The 21,785-nt window shown below is 31.1% G+C and overlaps 2 protein-coding genes across 2 annotated transcripts; one reads left to right on the top strand and one right to left on the bottom strand.

The window, feature by feature from the left end:
• Positions 1-7,071: 7,071 nt before the first annotated feature.
• LOC139863114 (uncharacterized) lies at positions 7,072-9,670 on the top strand. The gene is made up of 5 exons (XM_071851759.1): positions 7,072-7,730; positions 8,096-8,217; positions 8,303-8,343; positions 8,431-8,529; positions 9,178-9,670. Exons 1-5 carry the CDS (start codon positions 7,244-7,246, stop codon positions 9,329-9,331), a joined length of 903 nt encoding a protein of 300 aa, XP_071707860.1. The 5' UTR covers positions 7,072-7,243; the 3' UTR covers positions 9,332-9,670.
• Positions 9,671-11,347: 1,677 nt separating this feature from the next.
• Positions 11,348-14,649, bottom strand: LOC139861217 (glucomannan 4-beta-mannosyltransferase 9-like). Its single transcript, XM_071849535.1, has 8 exons — positions 14,455-14,649; positions 14,268-14,366; positions 13,497-13,749; positions 13,292-13,402; positions 13,063-13,199; positions 12,761-12,874; positions 12,278-12,675; positions 11,348-11,611 (listed from the first exon to the last, which is right to left on the bottom strand). The coding sequence occupies exons 1-8, from the start codon at positions 14,644-14,646 to the stop codon at positions 11,449-11,451; spliced, it is 1,467 nt and encodes a 488-aa protein (XP_071705636.1). The 5' UTR covers positions 14,647-14,649; the 3' UTR covers positions 11,348-11,448.
• Between the last annotated feature and the right edge of the window lie 7,136 nt (positions 14,650-21,785).

The following is a 21,785-nucleotide window of genomic DNA, read 5'->3' as shown; positions in this document are numbered from 1 at the left end:
GATTCGCGTCAATTAGTAGATCGGTTTACTAATTCTTAGGTTACCAAGCAAAAGGGGCATATTCGGCTTCGATCATTCACCCATATAATGTAGTTTCAATTACTTGTATCTATTTCATAAAACATTTATAAAAATTGCGCATGTATTCTCAGCCCAAAAATATAAAGGGTAAAAAGTCAAATGAAACTCACTCTACAATATTTTGTAGTAAAAATATTCATACGACGATACTGAACAATGCAAGGTTGGCCTCGGATTCACGAACCTATATCATTTATATATATATTAACACATATAATGGTAATCGAACAAATTTATATATTATTAGTGATATAGTTGTTATATTTAATAAATTATAGATTTTATTAATCAATTAAGTATATTTATTTTATATATACATTAAATAAATAATTATTATTTATTATAAACATATTAAAATATTTATGTTATATGTATTAAGTATATTTTTATGTAACTAACATTTTATTTGGTAAAATTACTATTAATAATAATAAGGTTTTATTTTTATAATCATAATAGTAATAATAATGATAATTATAATATCTATAATAAATATACTAATAAAAATGATATTAATACTAATGAAAATAATTTTAATAGTAATAATAATAATTATTATATTACTACTAATTAACAATATTGATAATTATACTAATGATGATCTTAATAATAATATTATCTAATATACTTAATATTACCAATAATAATAATACTAGTAATGTTAATAATTTTAGTAATAACAATAATATTATCATCATTGTAATTATAATTATGATAGTAATCACAAATGGTAACTATTACTTTCATTAGTAAAAATAATATTACTAGTAACAATAATAATAACAATAATAATAATAATAATAGTAATAATAAAAATGGTAATAATACATAAAACATTTGATAATAATACTTGATAATAATATTATTAATGTTGATAATAGTAATAATAATTATAATAGTAACAGTAATGATAACTTTAAAATAATGATAATTTTACTAACAATGTTATTTTTAATAATAATACTGATTTTAATAATAATAGTACATATGATTATCATTTATCAAAATTTATATTTATAAACATAATATCATCATGTTCCTTACTTTATAAATTCTAAAATTTGTAATGATCATATTTAAAAATCTAAATTTTTATAATCATATTACTATATTAATTTTTCATTATAACTATAAACTTAAATCTTATAATAATTATACTTCTATTATTTAACATAACGAATTAAATTTTTAACCTCATATTAAGTTTTTATATCATAATCATAACTATATACTATATTTAAATCATCAATAAAAAGTCTGGATTTTGGTTTATACCCTTCGAGAGAACGAGAGTTTGAACAATTGAGTGGAATCGCAGTGTAATCGAACATAGCGTAAACAGGGTTGTCATCATCATTATCATCGATCTTGCCGTCACCATTCACATAAAATTCATAATTATAATAATAATATCAATACTAATAATAATAATAATAATAATAATAATAATAATAATAATAATAATAATAATAATAATAATAATAATAATAATAATAATAATAATAATAATAACCATTAATAAAATTTATACCTCTATTAACAAAGAGTCCATTAATATAAAAGAAGTCCAAAAAGAAAAGCCCATTGATGATTTGTAAATTGGATCCACTAAGCCCAAAACCCTAGTTCATATAAACCGGTCGATGGAAAATTGGGGGTGTGGTTCTCACAGGTCAATCGAAAGCAGAGGTAACAACATAGACGTGCATAGTAATCGATCATTTGGATCTCTAATCGATTAACAGCGACGGTTCAAAACGGTTCATGATGGTGATGTTCAAAGGTAACGAATTTTAGTTTTATTTAATTAAATTATCTGATGGGTTGTAGGTATTCAATCAGGGTTCGGGTTAGATTGATATCGAGCAGTGTGTGTTGTTTGAATAGAAAAAAATTGATGGAAAGAGCAATGATTAACAGTTTTATTGAAGCGAATTTGATTGAAGTAGCAGCAATGGTTGCAATCGGCAAAGAGCAGGAGCAGTTAGTTCTTCATAGGTTTGATAATTTAATTCGAGATCTTATGTGTTGCAGGTGTTGAAATCAAATGTTCCTAAAACCGATTTATCATCTGAAATTTTGGTAATTCGTTCCAATCTGATATATGTGAATCCAGTTGACTTTGAAACTCATCCTTGAATCTTTATGATAGGAGCTGTAAAATTTGTATATAATTTAAATAGATGAATTCTAACTTTCCTGTATTTTTAATTTTGAAGATTGATTGGTATATGAGCATTTGGTTTGAACAAGTTACGAACAGGGGAAAAGAAGTGGTTTTTTTTTTCTTTCTAAAATTCCTGTTAAACTCAGCAGCTAGTAGTTACAGGAGATTAGCAGTTGCAAGTGGTTGTTTGGGTTGTCTTTTGTTTGTGATTATCTTGAAGTAGTAAACAGAAAACAAGTACTTACAGCTTCAGTTTCAATCATGGGTTCGATGAGTGGTTGTTGATATTATCAAAGGAATTCGTAACAGTAATCATAACAGTTGCAGTTCATGGGTCTTGGTGTTGTTATAGTGGTGATGATATACGACAGAAAAGAAAAAAAATTCGAATACCGTCATGAGAGATTTAGGGTGGTTGTATATGGTGATCAAGGTCATTTATAGTGGTTGTTTGAATAATGGAGATGATGGTTTGATCTTGGTTCACGAAGAGGTTGCAGAGAGAGAGAAGAGAGAGAGAGAGAGAGAGGGTGGTTTTCGTGGGTGATGAAGATGAGATGGTTTGGTGAAGATGACGATAACAAGAACTATGAGTAACATAAACAATCCAATGGGTTGGACTTGCAGTTTGATCACGAGTACACAGAAAAGAAAGTTAGTAGTAGAAGGTTGTAGGTTATATTATGGTTGTATAGTGGTTGGTGATGATCATTGTTTAAGGCTCGTGGGTTGATCAAATGAAGAGGATGATATACATCCGAAATATGGTATTTTATTGGATTGTTGATTGATAAAATATAAAAGGAATAATCCCTCCCCATGTGTATGTAGTAGTATATGTAACATATAGGTAAAGAAGATAATAGATACGTAATGAAGAAAGACAGCTCATACTCAATCATCATTTGAGTTCACGGATATAATAATAATTTAAAGTAATAATATAAAATTAATAATAGTTAATAATAATAATAAAATAATTAACTTTATCTTAAGTGAAAGGAGTGACAGATAACAGTAATGGAATAGTATGCAGCCGGGTGTTTGGCTTATTATCAATTCACGGAGTGTTATATCGTGGTTCATTGCTAAACAGTTTAAAATATAAAAGTGTTCCGAAAAATCCCATAATTTTAGATTAAATATATTTAATTATTTTACTCATTAACTGTTTGAAACCTGATCAAAAAGGTTCGATAATTATTTATTTTCTGTTCCAATTTATATGTACGGAGTACTAATATTTAAACTTAAAAATGTAAAAATATTTTTAACAAATCAAAAATCTTAGTAATCAATTTACAGTCCAACTTTTATTTTAATCCTTCATGAACATGTACAATATCTATATTAAAACTAACGAAACGTCAACCGAGTGTTTCTGACGTTTAATAATTAAGCCCGAAATCATTCATTTTCAATATATATATATATATATATATATATATATATATATATATATATATATATATATATATATATATATATATATATATATATATACATACATTATAAATAACAAGTTTTATTACATAAATGAATTTACTAATTATATATTTTTTTAAACAAATAACTTTAATATTATTATTCATATATGTATATATAATAATTTCATTACTTAGTATTTTATTTTACATAATTATTTATAACAACAATTTCATTCAATAGATAAATATCAGTTCAAGTTATTATATAAATATATTTATTTATATATATCTATATACATATCTATTTACAAATAGTTATTCGTGAATCGTCGAGAACAGTCGAAGGTCAATTGAATATATGAAACAGTTCAAAAATTTTGAGACTCAACTTTACAGACTTTGCTTATCGTGTCAAAATATTGAATCGTATCGAGAGTTTGGTTCAAAATTAGTCGAAATTTTCCGGGTCACTACAATAGTGTTTGTAATTGTATGAGTATAACGAAATGAAAGAACTTAAAACAAACACCATGATTTAAAGTGGTTGGGGAGGATGTCAATGAATCCTTCTTAATCCATTCTTCGATATATCATATCGAGAGTTAACTTCACTAAGCAATTCTTCAAAACAGTTGGAGATCTGATTACAATTTATGTACCTTAATAGGCCAATCTTTCTATCACTTTGAAAGATTCAATACAACTTGGATGAACTTGTGTTCACGGTGGACAAGTATAAATTCTCAATGAAATTAATCTACTTCCTAGATCCCTTTAAGGAAGTGAATCACTAAGCTACAATGTACAAGAATCAATATACTTCCTTGATCACTCCAAGGAAATTATTCACAAGTATACTTAAAGATACAAATGATAAGCGTAAAATTTACAACCTAATTCTACTAGTTAAGTAGAATATCTCTTTCTCTTGCTCATGATATATCTAATGATATGTTATTGAAGTTTAGGATATTCGATGGTTTGAAAGGGATTAGAAAGAGGGGTGTCTTCAATGACTTTAATGCTTTGTATTATAGGCATGAATGATGTAAGCTCAGACCATCTGTTGTCTCCGACAGTCGACCGTAATGCGACCACACGACTGCTGCAGAGAATCCTAGTCGTTAAAGAGCCATTGTAGACACAATGTATCCGTTGGATTTGAACAAATTTAATCAATCTCTTGTCTTTAATGCTTGATATGGAACCTTTAAAAGTGTGATAGAACGATGACATCTTTTGACTTGCTTCTTGTGTTTGAATTTGCCTTTGATGTATTACATGAAAGTGACTTGTCATAATAAAAGAGGCAAGCCTTTCTTTGTTGGCTCACTTTCTTAATTTCAAATGAGATGAGACCAGAAATATATTTATTTGAAATAACCTTGACTCTTGATCCTTATGTCATTTTTTCTCTAATTGATACTTGTAAATATGTTTGTTGATCTTGACATGTTTACCTTGCACCATTTGTTTGAATTGGACCTGGAAGTATGCATGTATCTTGACATCTCATCACCAAAGTAGAAAGCATCATCTCTTTGATTTTCTTTATTGACTCAGACCTTTAATGAGAAAAAAATGCAGATTTTCAACCACTTTATGTGATCTTAATTCAAACTTGCACAATTACATTTATTAACCTTAAGCATGTCTAATTGTGAGAAGAATCTTCCTTTAAAATTAAACACACAAATTAATGAAGTATAATTTGATTTAAAGCATAGTCATGTAAGAACAAGTTAGGATTAGGATCATTAAATCATCAAAATCATAACAAGGTGTTTAATCAATTAATGTTATTTTAACAAAATCATATCTCAATATGTCTAAGTGTAAACTCATATAATTTTTCTTTTTTTAACATATTATTTGCTAAGTGTTTCCAATAGCAAAATCTTGATTCATTATATATTTAAGTAAACAGGTAGTTCAAGATTAATATTAGTGGATAAAACCACATTCTCAATGTGTCATTCATATAGTTCCGTATGGTTTTTTCATTGATCATCATGTCTTTATCCAAGTATTATTACCTTTGATAGCTTAATTTCATTAAATCAATAAGCACACGAGTAAAGATCATTACATGTTAGCAAACCATAAAGATCATTACATGTTAGCAAACCATATCTATTATGTTTGAATGTAGTTTCATATAGTCTGATCTCAGGATAAATATAAATTAAAGCACATATACTTGTCACATTATGAATAAACAATCCGTCAAATAATAACATAGATTAACGTATAAGTATACATTAATGTCCAACGCATGTATTAAGAGGGACCATCTGTGTCTATATTGTTTTTATGAAAATCACCGAACATTAATGTGTTTATGGAGTTTATATTAATCCTATGGTGACTAATGATAATAATCAAGTTCAAATACAAAAACTGTAAAACCTTGTTGCTTATCAGTTAGAAATTAGTGTTATATCTATTAGATGAAATTTCAACCATTAGAAGTGTCAAACTATAGGTGATCATAAAATTCAGAAAGTATATTTTGATCAGATAATTTGTGGTCGATTCACAACCCAGTAGTGACATCGACGACCGTACGTCCTTGAAACCTTTTGGATTTCAGAGACGTGTATGCTGACCTTGGGCGATCGAACATGCGGTTCATCCGTGGCTTCAACCACAGTCATGCTGCTTTTATAAAACGACACTTTTGGCACTTTGCCTTTAAGCGTTATGTAAATCAGTCGTGTGCTAGAGAAAAAAATAAGTTTATAAACTTGCGTGTTTGCTTAATTCCATGTGTAATCACTCTTAGCAATATTTATCATTATCAAAATAAAAATTAACAATATTAGAATATTATCATTGAATTTAATAATTTTATTTATATAAACGAGTTTCAACATATAAACACATTAAATGGGGCGTAAAATGCAAATTAGAGCACAAGTTATCCGTAGTTCATTTTTGATGTTCATTTCAAGGTCAAAAATGGACTTTGAAATTGATTAAAGTGAGGTAACGTTAAATGTCAATCTCGGTGTCCATTTCATGGTCGATTTTAGTCGTGGAACAATAAGAAAACAGAATAATTAAAAAAGAAAAACAATAATAAAATAGTTGAAACCACCGTTGAGGAAGTGACGGTGGCCAACGACACCAACGACTATGATCGACAGTGGGCCGATATCTATTTTTAACTCTTGTCGGTGATAGTCGGTGATAGACGGTGAAATTGACTACGGATACCCGTGTTGGTTTATAGTGATTAGCATTAGCATTGTTGATTTGTTGTAGTAACGCAAGTTGGAAATGTAAGACGACTACGACAAACATAGTTCCTTGAAGAACACGTGAACACATCACCAACCCCCAACCCCCAACCCTCGTGACACGCACGTGCCAATCATATCAGATTGACCACCGTCGATCTTCCCCAATAAAACCCATCAGACGGACCAAACAATACAAAATTTACAAAATACCATCTCTATCTATCATTACAATTACCATTCGCCGTCGCCGGAAAATGTTTCCACCACCACCACCATCATAATAATAATCCGCGTCACCTCCTCAATTCCTCCACCACCTTCTAATGCTCACCGGCATCATTTCTTCACGTCCGAAACATTTGCTTTTCGGTTCATCATCACTCGCTCACTACGCGCGTCACCGTCACATTCCGTCCGATGCCAGTTTCCCTATCAAACTACTCCCCTCTACAATCCGTCATCATTCTAATGCTATACATACACGATTAAACATATCTTTTAAATCTGATATATATACATCTGTATGGCATGCTATTATTCCGGCAGGAAATAGTAGTTATAATATCAGACCACCGGCAGGTGAGGGTTCATGGAACGTCGCGTGGGATGCACGCCCTGCGCGATGGTTGTATCGGCCGCACACGGCGTGGCTTTTGTTCGGAATCTGCGCTTGCCTTGCGGCACCGGCGATAGAGATTAATGACTCCGGTTCGGAGTCATCTTGTGTTATTATTGATAATGAGAATAAAAGTACTGCAAATTGTATTCCATCTACTGTGTCCCAACAGTCTGCAAACTATAAAATAACAGGTAGGAGTAATTAAATTTTATATTTTCTAAAATTAAATTGCTGTTACATTTATATGCAATTTTGTATTTAAAAGTGTTAATTTTCTGAAAAAGTATTGAACTTTACTGAAATTCTTGTCATACATTGATGTGCAATTATGTATTTGAAACTAGAAAGTGTTAATTTGTTGAAAAAATGTGTTAGAACTTTACCTAAGGTAATAGTATTTGTATTCAAATTTCATGTGGTTTTGATGACGTGGCACTTATATGGCTTCCACAAGAACTTATGGAATACATAGTAATAGCAATATTGGTTTTGTTTTTGTAATTTTTAAAGGGATTAATTGATGAGATATGTTTTTAATAGCTAAAAAGTATTGCAGGGGTACCAGCAGATGGGAGATGTTTGTTTAGAGCGATAGCGCATATGGTTTGCTTAAGAAATGGGGAAGAAGCGCCTGACGAAAATCGACAAAAGGAACTTGCTGATGAATTAAGAGCTCAAGTAAAGCCATTTTTAACTCTCTTAGTTTCTTAATATTGTATAATTTATATGTGTTTGTGACATTTAAATGTGAATTGGTGTGCAGGTTGTTGATGAGCTATTGAAGAGACGAAAAGAGATTGAATGGTAAGTTTTTTAAACTTAGTTTATGTTGTAACAAATTTAATTTCAACAACTTATAATCCTATATCTTAATTTGTTGATCTTGTAAAGGTTTATTGAGGGAGATTTTGAAGCATATGTTAAAAGGATCGAAAAACCTTATGTATGGGGTGGAGAACCTGAGTTATTAATGGCTTCACATATTCTTAAGTAAGTTTGTATACAATCTCCATCATCTATTCTTAATTGGTTCTTGATCATATATGGAACATATATATGCGTTATCGTGTCTTTTCTTCTCGTGTTGTGACCAGCGATGTCTTGTTATGTGTAAAATGCAACCCATTGTCAAGTTTATTTCTTTTGAAAGCCAATTAGCTTTTGGATGACAATATAGTATAGGGTGCTGATCCGTACACAACCCTTTTTTTGCCATCCACAACCAAAATATTTGGAGTATTTTACCCCTCATTCCTTGAAGGGAAGGAAAAGTAATTCAAGGAAAGGAAGGGTAAAATAGTAAAAATATTTAATTTAGTTGTGTATGGTAAAAAAGAGGTTGTGTACGGATCAACACCCGTAAGTATAGAATTGATACTTTCCTGAATTTGGGGGTCAATTTGGTTTGATCACTTTTAGGTCTTTGGTTTTAGTTTTGCTTACTATGTGGTAGACTGGTAGGTGAGGTAAAGAACTAAGATGTCTTCAAATGTTTAAAGTCTCTGAGTATCTGACTTTCCTAGATTAGGAGATAATTTGACCCTCAAAACAGTTTTGAACATTGATTTCTTGCTATTTTTGAGTTTGAAATGGACATTAAGCTATTAACTTAATTGTTAATTTTGGTTGTGTTTATAGGACCGCAATATCAGTATACATGTTGGATAGTGGCTCAAACAAATTATTGAACATTGCAACCTACGGTAAAGAGTATGAACAGGATGAGAAGAGTTCAATTAAAGTTTTATTCCATGGTTATGGTCATTATGACATTTTGGAAGATATGGCATAGCTACGGCGGAACTTATAACCGGCGTGATTCTAGGTATGCCGTAACGGGTACTGACTAAATATTTATAAGCAACGTTGTTCGTTGGCTATTTTTGCATATCAAATTTTTGTGTAGATTCGTTTTTCATTTAATTCACATCCACATTTCACTCAACAGGTCAGTTTTCAAATTTTTTTCGTTATTTAATTCTGCTTATTATAAGCTCAAATGGTAACCCAAAGTAAGCTTCTTGTGGGATAAGAACGCAAAGACGAAATGCTGACACATTTAAAGTGATTGTGCTTTTCGTTACAAGTTTATGTGATTTATATCAAATGCATACCAATTAGTTTTGGAATAAAAAGCTTCTCTTTTTTTGTTGTTCATTAACCGAAAATTCGGTAAAGTTTGATTTTTTCTGCTATTGTTGTCACATCTATACTTATTGTCCATAAGTTTGGCCCTAGTAAACAACAAAGTAGTGCACTTTTTTGGCTCTTAGCATTGTAGTTTAAACTGATTAGGATTCAAAGCTTCGAGTTGATGATCTCATTTTAAATGATTTATATAGTTGTATTAAAAGATAGAGCAAGTTAAAATCAGGATCCTTTAATAAAATTATGGTAAGAAGTGGATCATGACAGCATAGAAGGTATATACTCTTTGGTAGTTGGGTTCCCTGGTAAATGAGCCAGAAGCTGTGAATTGTGTTTGGTGTTGATTCTTGGTTCCTTGTGGTTATGGAATATGCTCTTCTTAGATGCTACTCCTAGAATAATCACAAAAAGTGAATGGAGGTTTGATTAGGATGATTCAAAGTTTAAATGTTCTTTATTAAGTGTTGGTTCTTAGTTAAAGAATATAAGTTGATTAAGTCTTGCTTGGCAATATACCATATGTTTGGCACGAACTGGATCTAGGAATTTTTTTCGATTGGTGCAGTATGTTAAAATTTTGAAAAAAAAAAAGCAAGTAAACAGGGTAGAATGTCGACTTTTAATATATAAATATATTGAGCGTCGAGAACTTTAACACATAAATACAGTGGAAAAAAATTTGGGTCGTTGGGAGCGGCCGCCGTTGTAAAAATATGATTAATCCTTTTTAGAAAGGAGGCCGATTAGGTGTTTCAAAATCTGTCTTGTAACGTTGGTCAGTATGTCAAATATGATTTAGTTGGTGAAAGCCGGTCAAAATCTGCCAACAATTTAATATGAATTTAACTTAGAATATTGTGTTTTTAACAAATAAATGATTATGTTTATGTTTGTTTTTGTTTTCTTATGTAAATACATATAATAATTTTGAAAATTATTATTTAAATTTATAAAGTCTAATATGATTTATCATCGATTTTGGCCGATTAATCTCTACAAGATTTGGTCGATTAATCTCATATTAACGATTTTACAATGTTGTTTGTAGTTTAGTTAATCAAAAGTCACTTTCTTGGTATGCCTCACTTTCTTGGTATGCGGCTGTTATAAGCTTCGTGCAATTGAGTTTAAAGCTTGGCTCTGATGTAATGAACTTTCATTATTGGGTAATGATATGATATTTCCGCATTCAAATTTCATAAATCCACTATTTTTTTTTTTTTTACAATTCTTCTCCAAAATTACGATTCATATTTTCTCTCACCTCCACTACTTATTTTACACCTACAAGGGTATTTTGGGTAATGATGTAAAATTATTCTAAATCGATCAAAATTAAAAGTGGATATATCACATCTTATTATTATTAGTTGGAATGAGTTTATAATGGTAAAGTATTTTTGAAGTGAAACCATGCTTAACAGTTAACACTTGATTAATAACAAGAAAAGTGCCACTAATGCAATAAAAAAGGTTACCATTTACCAATAAGTCAATAACATAAAATAATCCTTGAATTCCAGTTGATTAATGCAAATCCATGTTTAAATATGTGATTAAATTATGCATCATTTCATTCGTTTTCTTTATTATACGGATAAGTAACTTTACGAAGCCATCTTAAAGTGCTTAAGCACATGTATGGTGAAAAAATGCCTTGATTCATTGTAAAAGAAATTGCAAAAATACAACAATAAGACCACAATTTTAACATAGTTGCGTCATGATTATATTTGAAAAGCTGGCATCTTTACATCTTTCTTATGAATTGGGGACGAAGACGCCAATGTATCCAAATCCTGCTATAAAGAAAGCTATAGACTGTAGGAAGAGGTATATGTAATAATGATTCTTCCCGAACGAAAAGTCATAGCAGCCGCACAAGAAGAGGTAGGATCCGACCAAGATCTCCAGCATATATACACTGAATATCATATAACTAAATGTTAAACACCAAAAGTTTTAACAATGCATAACAGTTTGTAGTGACAAACCATTTTATGCTGAATAACTTCATAGATTTAACCCTTGGGCTCAAGCCACACTGGAACAAACCCATTCATCTGTTCTAGTGGGTAATGGACCAGAACAAAATGGGTTAAACCCATGGCTTTTGCGCTATCTATTATGGAACATTGAACCATACCAATAGCATAGTGGTCGTGGTCCTGATAATATGATATCCTTGCAAGAGGTCGCAGGTTCAAACGTAACCAATAGCATATCTTGAGGGCCATGTAAAAAGTCAGAAACGGTTATAGGATAACCCGGTTAGACCGAGTATATCTAGGGGTGTCCTAAATTTGGTTTGAAACCGTTTAATCCGAATACCGAACCGAATTCAAACCACTTAATACTAAACCAAATATGAAAAACGATATTTGGATCAATTAAAACATAAACCGACTTCAACTGGTTCTCGGATTTGATTTTTTCGAGTTTGGTTAAACAGAAAACTGAATTCAAACTCGGAAATAGCTCAAATATAATATTTTATATAAATATATTTATTATTATTATGTGTGTATATTTCGAGTTCGTTTTAATAAAATTGAATAGTTTAGCGTTTTAAAAACTTTAAAAAATTTACCTTTCTCCAATTTGAATTCGGGGCTTTTTGGTAGCTTTGGAACCCGATTTAGCCTTCACAGCTTCTCCAAGTTTCTTTGTGACGACCCATTCATTAACCCTTGAACCCGTCTCAAAAAGACCTATAAATGTTCCTTTAGTCCGATGTAGTGACATGACATTCTCGAAAAGGATCCAAAAAACTAGTAGGTGAAACGATCTTGGAGTTCCAACTGCGTTAAGCAGTGAAACAATAGATGGAATATAAATCGCACCCCATTTAGGAACTTGCACTTCAGGCATAAAAACCGTTGTAGGCAATACAACACAATAGAAGATGAACGTAACAAGATGCGCAACAATCTTTCTAACAAAGAAGAAACTGTATATCACGTAAAACTTTTTCATCAATGTCACTTTCTGCATAAAACCGAGCGTAATTTATAAGCACATTTTGATCTATTAGAAACATTGAAGAGAATGTAACATTGTGAGCAGAACGAACCTTGTTTTTGGCGATCTCAATGATCATTTTCTTGAAAAGGTTAGCCGGTCCACAAGACCATCGATGTTGTTGATAACGGTAGGCACTAAAAGTACTTGGTAACTCGTTTTTCACCTTATAAGTTGAACGTTAAATTGTTAGATTCACGATAAGTGTATATATAGTCAACTTTAATCATCCAACGCGCTGCATGTTGAATGATTCATCATTCAAGCATGTTGAATGATTCATCATTCAAGCTGAACCATTTAATTAAGAGGTAAACAAACACACCTATAGCAAAGTTTGATTATCAAACGTACCTTAAGGTCACCAACGTATACAAATTTCCAACCTTTGAGACTCACACGAACCGCTAGATCCATGTCTTCCACGGTTGTTCGATCCTTCCATCCACCAGCCTCATTTAGAGCCGAAATTCGCCACACACCTGCAGTTCCTGCATTTAAAAACATATTTCATGAATCTCAAACTCTAGTTTGTTGTCATTTACAAATATTATTATTGGTTATTAGGGTTGAACATGTTTACCATTGAACCCAAAAAATGCATGGGTCGCGGATCCTGCTTCTTGTTCCACAGTGAAATGGTAATCAAGTGACATTTCTTGCATTCTTGTCATCAAACACTCATCAGAATTAACTACACCATCACAAAGTTATATTGGGTCAATGTTAGTCAACTCGGGGGGGCTGCGTGCATAATGAGATTGATGTGATGAAAAATAAACGAATACCAAATTTCCAACGAGCTTGAACAAGAGCGAGTTCAGGGTTGTGTGCAAGGAATGGAATGGTGCGCCAAAGGAAGTCTGGGTCGGGTTGGAAATCAGCGTCAAAAATGGCCACAAACTCGCATTGTTTAACATAAGAGTGCTTCATGCCTTGTTTTAAAGCACCAGCTTTGTATCCATTTCTGTTGTCTCTAATTTCATACTTTATATTTATTCCTTTCCCTGCCCATCTTCTGCACTCCAATTCTACTAAATCCTGTCCATTTTTTAATCCAAAATTAGTTAACATATAAAACGTTTGAAGAGTTATAGCTGATCTATTGACATATATTCAGTAAAATACACTTAATTTTTATGCTTAGAAGGTCAACAACATACCCGCTTAATTTACAAAATATGTTCAAGCTAACTCGAGCTTGTACTAAGCCCGAACCGAATCGAGCTTTTAACGAATCAAGCTCAAGTAGCTATCGAGTAGCTCGACTCATTTACACTCCTAGTCATAACTTAAATGGGTAACCAGGCAATGTTTTTTTTTTTCCAGTTGAAGCTACCTAGGAAAGGAGAGTAATGTTTACTTAGATGTATGCGGCCTGCTGTGGGTTATCCCGTGACCATTTACGACCCTGTTCTTTTACTCGGTTGTACGCGGCCTATCGAGGTTATCCCGTGACCGTTTATGACCCCTTTCCATTGCGCCGTAAGATATGATGTTAGTGAGATTGGAACCTGAAACCATACAACACTCATATTCAATAAACAAAAGATGTAAACCTTTATGATCGGATCAGTTGAGTCATCAAGAACTTGAATTATGATTCGTTCAGACGGCCATGAGAGTCCACATGCTGCTCCAATCGAAAGTTGATACACCTAAGTAAAACATAAACTCGATATGTATAGAAATTACAACTTACAGTAGCATAAAATGATATATGAGTAACAACTATAAAATACATACCTCCTTTTCATTATACATTGGTATTTGTATTAAAACCATAGGATAAGCCAAGTTACCCAATTCCAAATCCTCCTTAATCGCCTCCCATTTGTACCTTTTCTCGAGCTTATATCTCATTAACTTAATAACAACGATCACAATCGCCATATAAACACGCTCAACAAATAACATAACAGACATGATCAAGCACATTGTCATCATAACCTTCATAAACGGAACGATCAATGGCGCCCTTACTTGCTCCCACATTGTCCCAATTAGCCCGTATCCAGTGACCAAGCTAAAACGATCCATTTCTGCCTATTTGCTCTTTACTAAAACTTAACTATAAGTAATGTTTTTGTTATAAAAGAGTCATAAGCTTTTTAAGTACTAACAAAAAGATTTGAATTTAATATGTTTAAGGTAATGTAAGTATGTGATGTATATATAATGAAAGTTGATGGCGGTGTTTGATTTTTGCTTGAGAAAAAAGCACAAATAGTGTCAGAAACACAATTGAGTGTACATGGAAGGTGTGAGTTTGATGACATTTTTAAATCTAAGTTAACTCATGACAATGTGAAAGTTGGAAAGTGAAAGTACACTTGTTTTTTAAGTTTTTCTTTCTCTAGAATTATATTTAGGAGCCAACAAAAGGGACCCTTTGAGATGCACAATATGACTATGCATAGTCTTGTGAAAAATAAAATAATATTACTATCATTAGTTCTGTGTCGACATGTCAGCTAATTAAGCCATGATTATAAAACTTGTGACTCAACTTTAATTTAATAATAATGTCTTATACTGAACAATTATTGTGTTATTATTGTTACTGTTAACTATTACTCTAATGGGTGATGATTTGTACACCACCTATTTTTAGTCATACACCACTAAACATGCTTTATAGTGTTGTACTGTACAACCCTGTAAAACATATTTGATGGTGTACGGCTAAAAATAGGTGGTGTACGAATCACTCCCCTACTCCAATAGAGTTAAGTTGACTAAATACATGGTTCTTTATTGGAATCAAGGTGGATCTTATTTGAAACAAATGATTTGAAAAAATAAAATTATATATTACCTGAATTTTTGACATTTTTTTGTTTAACAAAATTACTAAAATTCTTGAGATGAACACTTTATAGTAATAATTAAATTAATTAAGTAAACATATTAACAAAATCAGATTGGTGTAAGGAAAAAGATCGCTTAAGGTTAGTAAAAGTCTTGTAGAGACAGCTGGGTAGTCATGAAGAGATATAAACTTTATACACCTATTTTTGGTTCAATGTTTTCATAATTTCTTTCATACCTTTCCTGATTTAGATGGTTTTTGTTCTGTGCTTCATTCTAGGATCCTGACTACAACTAACTACTTTTCAATTTTATCCTACTTGAGTAAAAATAAGTTTGTAATAATAAGTTTGTAGCTCAGTTAATATATTGAGTGGGATACCTTATTATGAAAAAAAGCAGAACTTTAAGTTGAAATCAGTGATTAAACCACTATTCGATCACCATGCATGTTACTCTTGAACGACATTAAAAATATAAAACAAAAATAATAATAATAAAAAAGGAACCTCTTTCAAGCAACACATTTTTATTACTTAAAATAGACTAGTTCTACTCCACTGTGTGCCAAAATGGACCCAAAAAAATCTACAAATGTGTACTTGTGCAGGAAGCCTTCATTTAGGACACCTATGAAAGATTTTGTTACAAAACATGGGAGCCTGACACAATCATACTTCAATTTCACTCTTTCTTACATGCCAATAATTAACCTCAAAGCTACATACAAACTTTGATCTTATAGCATACCTGTAATTCTCATGAAAAAAATACCGAAAACAGTACATGAACATAGCTTACGCTAGAACAGGCAGCTTGATATAAGCCGGCAGGTTAACCGAAAAGCCCTTTCATTTTAAGGTCTGTAGTGGCGCGGTCGGCTGGAAAGTGACAAATGAATTAATTAACGTTGATCTGAAACTACAACTACTATAGTCAGAATTTGCTAGTCTTGCATATTTTGTATTTCTATAAAGATATTAGCTTGTACCTCAGTTATGTGGCAACAACAATACAAGCATTGTTTCAAACTCATGTTATATCGTACTATCACAAATGTAACATAAACGAGACCAAAAATCAAACAGAGTAGCCATAAGTGTAAATCCAAATATACTGATACAATAATGTAACATCGACACATGTTGTAATGATAAAGAAGCAGTGTGTTACAGTTGTTTTACGGCTTGAGGGTCTGCTTTGATGAAGAACCTTAGCTAATGGTGCGAAAAGTTGCACCAATTCTTGGTCAAATTGACATTAACTTTGTTTTTTATAGTATAAATCGTGCCATCTTTGTGCAGCCTTTGTGCTAATCTATGGCAATACAAGATTCATATACGAGTACATAACAAATTTCACCTCCACTAATACAGACTCGGAAATATCCTCCAAATCGATCAAATAAACTGTAGGTTCATAAATGCTGCTACAACATGTTGTAATATTTCCTTTGGTTCATGTTGATGAACTTCATAATGATTCTGTTTTGGAAACAGAATCAGTAGAAACTTTGGTGTTTCCATGCCTCGGTAAATCTTGTGAGAAGAAATGTTCAAGAGCTTGGCAGTTCGCTTTGGATCATAAGGTTGATTTTGTTTGCTAGTTGAATAAAGGTAAGGCGGTTTCGGATGATAATTATGTTTGTTTTTGTGGTAAAGTTTGTTTTAATGGTTGTAAAAATCTCGGACCTACTCATGATGTTCTTGCTTCTTTACCAAGTGATCCGACCCTCATTGCTTCTGCTGGTTCGGTTTCTCCTTCTAAAGAATTGTTGGTTGGGTTCATACCAATTTGTTCCCCTGTTGTGGATTTGGAGAATGTTGTTGAGGTTGATTGTGAAGAGGTCTCCCCTCCCATTTTAGCGAATGCTTATGTTCCATTAATGGGGTCGCACGGTTCGGTTCCTTCTGAACCGGGTCCGGATGAGATTTGTAGTAAGGTTGCTTCGGTTGATTTTGAAACGATTGCATCCAAAATCGGTGAACCTTGTGATTCTTTTGAAATGGCCCGTTCATATCGATTATAAACGTTTCATAATAATTGGTTTCATTGCGAGGTATTTGACCTCTATATGATACATTTTACAAACATTGCATTCTTTTTTAAAAGACAAACTTTCATTTCAACGAAAGTTGACAGGCATGCATACCAATTCATAATATCTCCAAACTATAAATGACTTCATAATAATCTTGTTGAACTCAACGACTCGAATACAACGTCTTTTGAAATATGCCATGAATGACTCCAAGTAATATCTTTAAAATGAGCAAATGCACAGCGGAAGATTTCTTTAATACCTGAGAATAAACATGTTTAAAAGTGTCAACCAAAAGGTTGGTGAGTTCATTAGTTTATCATAAACATTCATTTCCATCATTTTAATAGACCACAAGATTTCAAATATTTAATCGTACACGTAACCCGAGTACAAAATAATACACATAACCTGTGTATAAAAGTCATTCAGCCGATGAATCCTTGGTAATCGACATTAACAAAATGCATATAGAATATCCCCCAGCATTTCGACACGGTCGTTATGCTCACAGCATACAAACAGGCCATCCTTTTTAAAAATGACGGTTGTATACACCTTACAAACAAGTCATTCCTTTTAAAGATGGCGGTTGTACACTAAAAGTCGAAGTACTAAAGCAATTCAAATTCTCTGACTGAGGCTTGTCAAGGCTCATAGATCTATCTTTAGGATTCGCGTCAATTGGTGACAATTATAATAAACACCAATTCTTAGGCTACCAAGCAAAAAGAGGTGATATCCGGTGTATTCATAAAAATTCAATCGTAGAATGTTTTTAAGTACTTGTGTCTATTTCGTCAAACATTTATAAAAGCATCGCATGTATTCTCAGTCCCAAAAATATATATTGCAAAAGCATTTAAAAGGGAGCAAATGAAACTCACAATACTGTATTTCGTAGCAATTATGTATATGACGGCACTGAACAAGTGCAGGGTTGGCCTCAGATTCACGAACCTATATTAAGTATATATAATATGTTGGTCAATATCTGTCTAATAATTTAGGTCAAGTCGTAGTGTATCACAATCCTAATGCTCGAGACCGACATGCAAAAGTCAACAAAAGTCAAGTTGACCCAAAATGACTTTCAAAATCTATACATGTTTATTATATAACTTAAATATACTCTTTTTATATATTTAAATATATTTATCAGATTTTATTAGAGTAAATAATACAAGTCATTTATTAATAAATAAAAATTTATATTAAAATTTATATATGATAAAAATATACTTTTATATATCTCAAGCAATAAAATTTATAAAGTTCACTTACTATCATAAAGATATAGTGGTATGTATTGTTAATGTAATTATATTACGTGTGGTAAAAATATCTTTGTATCACATATTTATTTGATAAAATAATATTGATAATAATAATAATGAATAAAAGTTGTATTATTTTGTAATAATAATAATAATTATTATTATTCTACTAATAATAATAATAACAATATTTATATTTACTAATGATGATATTAATTATAATAAAATGATAATTCTAATCATGATAATTTTAATAATAACGATACTTTTTAATATTAACTGTAATAATAATATTATTTTATATAAAAATAAAAATTCTATTCAAAATGATAATTTTTAATAATAATAATACTAAAATGATAATAATAATGATATTTTGTAATAGCGATGATATTTCTATTAAAAATGATAATTTTAATAAAAATAATAGTTTTAATATTAATAATAATGATAAAAATAATAAAATGATAGTTTTGATAAAAATATTAATTTATAGTAATAAAGATAATTTTAGTAATAACATCAAATGATAACAATTATAATAACCGTTTTAATAATAATACTAAAATTAATGATAATTCAATTGACCATATCTTTTAATCCGTTCATCGAAATCACGCGATTTGTAAATGAAAAGTTATAAATTTTTCGTCAGCTTTCCAACAACATGCATATCATATACCTTATCTGAAATGTTCCGTTCATATGGATTATAAACGTTTCATATTAATTGGTTTCGTTGCGAGGTTTTGACCTCTATATGAGACGTTTTTCAAAGACTGCATTCAATTTTTAAAACAAACCATAACTTTTACTTTATCGATAAAGGTTTAAAAGACATAGCGTAGATTACCAAATAATAGTAATCTAAAGTACAACGTTTACACACGACCATTACATAATGGGTTACAATAATATATTACAACAATTTATTTTTCGAATGCAGTTTTTCTTTAAACATTAACATACAAGCATGCTGACTCTAAATCTTGTCCTTAATTTAGCATGCAACAACAGAAGTTCTTAATAATCACCTGAGAATAAACATGCTTTAAACGTCAACAAAAATGTTGGTGAGTTATAGGTTTAACCTATATATTTATCAAATCGTAATAATAGACCACAAGATTTCATATTTCCATTTCTCATAAAGATCGTGCATGCATATAGCAATCTGCATAAAAATCATTCATATGTTGAACACCTGGTAACCGACCTTAACAGGATGCATATAGAATATCCCCATCATTCCGGGACTCTCATCGGATATGATAAATCGAAGTACTAAAGCATCCGTAACTCGGATGAGGCTTGTTGGGCCAAATAGATCTATGTTTAGGATTCGCGTCAATTAGGGGCCATTTCCCTAATTCTAAGGCTACCAAGCTAAAAAGGGGCATATTCGGTTCGATAATCCAACATAGAATGTTGTTTTGATTACTTGTGTCTATTTTGTAAAACATTTATAAAACTGCATGTATTCTCATCCCAAAAATATTAGATATTAAAAGTGGGACTATAACTCACTTTCACGTATTTTCACTTCGTCGGAAAATAAGACTTGGCCACGGGTCGATTCACGAACCTATAACAGATATATACATATATATCAAAGTATGATCGAAATATATTCACAACATTTTTATTACGTGTTGACGTTTTAAGTTGTTAAGTTAGCAATCCATCGTTAGTAGTCCACAGTTAGTAGTCCACAGTTAGTAGTACATAAATAAATATATTTTCTCGAATCAATCCACGACCCAATGTATACAAGTCTCAGAATCGATCACAACTCAAAGTATATATATTATTTTGGAATCAACCTCAACCCTGTATAGCTAACTCGAGCATTACCGCATATAGAGTGTCTATGGTTATTCTAAATAATTTATATAGATGACGTCGATATGATATGTCAAAACATTGTATACGTGTCTATGGTCTATCAAGATTACATAATATATATTAGAATACATGTATAATACAATATAAGTTAGTTAAGTTATGGTTAGGATAGATTTGTTATAAAATTTTCGTAGCTAAACTAGTAAATCTAACCAATTTTGTTTTACCTATAATTTCTTCGTTATAAATCCGCTTTGAGTGAATCAAGTTGCTATGGTTTCATAATGAACTGAAATTTATGAAACTAAATAGAAAAGTATAAGTTTATAGTCGGAAATACAGGTTACAAGTCATTTTTGAAAGAGGTAGTCATTTCCGTCGATAGAACGACATCTTGATGACCATTTTGAAAAACATACTTCCACTTTGAGTTTAATCATGATTTTTGGATATACTTTCATGTTCATAAGAAATATCATTTTCCCAGAAAAACAACTTTTAATTCAATGGTTATCATAGTTTTTAATTATCCAACCCAAAACAGCCCCCGGTTTAACTACGACGGCGTATGTCCGGTTTTACGGTGTTCTTCGTGTTTCCAAGTTTTAAATCATTAAGTTAGCATATCATATAGATATATAACATGTGTTTAGTTGATTTTAAAAGTTAAGTTAGAAGGATTAACTTTGTTTGCGAACAAGTTTAGAATTAACTAAACTATATTCTAGTGATTACAAATTATAATCTTCGAATAAGATAGTTTTATATATATGAATCGAATGATATTATGAACACCATTACTACCTAAAGTATAGTAGGTAAACCTACTGGAAATGATGAGAAAATAACTTGAGCTTCAAAGGATCTTTGATGGCTTGGAAGTTCTTGAAGTAGAATCATGACACAAAAATAAGTTCAAGTAAGATTACTACTTGAATTAAGATAATTATAGTTATAGAAATCGAATCAAAGTTTGAATATGAGTATTACCTTGAATAAGAAAGATAACCTACTGTAAATAACAAAGATTTCTTGAGGTTGGATGATCACTTGGAATGGATATACAAGATTGGAAGTAAGCTAGTAAACTTGAAAGTGTTCTT

Source organism: Rutidosis leptorrhynchoides, chromosome 8 (genome assembly GCF_046630445.1).
Source record: "Rutidosis leptorrhynchoides isolate AG116_Rl617_1_P2 chromosome 8, CSIRO_AGI_Rlap_v1, whole genome shotgun sequence".
Classification (NCBI taxonomy): Eukaryota; Viridiplantae; Streptophyta; class Magnoliopsida; order Asterales; family Asteraceae; genus Rutidosis; species Rutidosis leptorrhynchoides.
The sequence above is the reverse complement of the archived record's forward strand: the minus strand, read 5'-3'. Positions and strand labels throughout refer to the sequence as shown.

Bases quoted from the DNA above. Each gene is read 5' to 3' on its own strand.
- LOC139861217 (XM_071849535.1), bottom strand. From the start codon at position 14,646: ATGTGCTTGATCATGTCTGTTATGTTATTTGTTGAGCGTGTTTATATG. The intron at 13,750-14,267 runs GTTTACATCTTT...AAAAATGGACAG, and splicing joins CAACTGATCCGATCATAAAG to GATTTAGTAGAATTGGAGTG. The intron at 11,612-12,277 runs GTAAATTTTTTA...TATGATATTCAG, and splicing joins CGAATTCAAATTGGAGAAAG to TGTATATATGCTGGAGATCT.
- LOC139863114 (XM_071851759.1), top strand. From the start codon at position 7,244: ATGCTCACCGGCATCATTTCTTCACGTCCGAAACATTTGCTTTTCGGT. The intron at 7,731-8,095 runs GTAGGAGTAATT...AAAGTATTGCAG, and splicing joins TGCAAACTATAAAATAACAG to GGGTACCAGCAGATGGGAGA. The intron at 8,530-9,177 runs GTAAGTTTGTAT...TTGTGTTTATAG, and splicing joins ATGGCTTCACATATTCTTAA to GACCGCAATATCAGTATACA.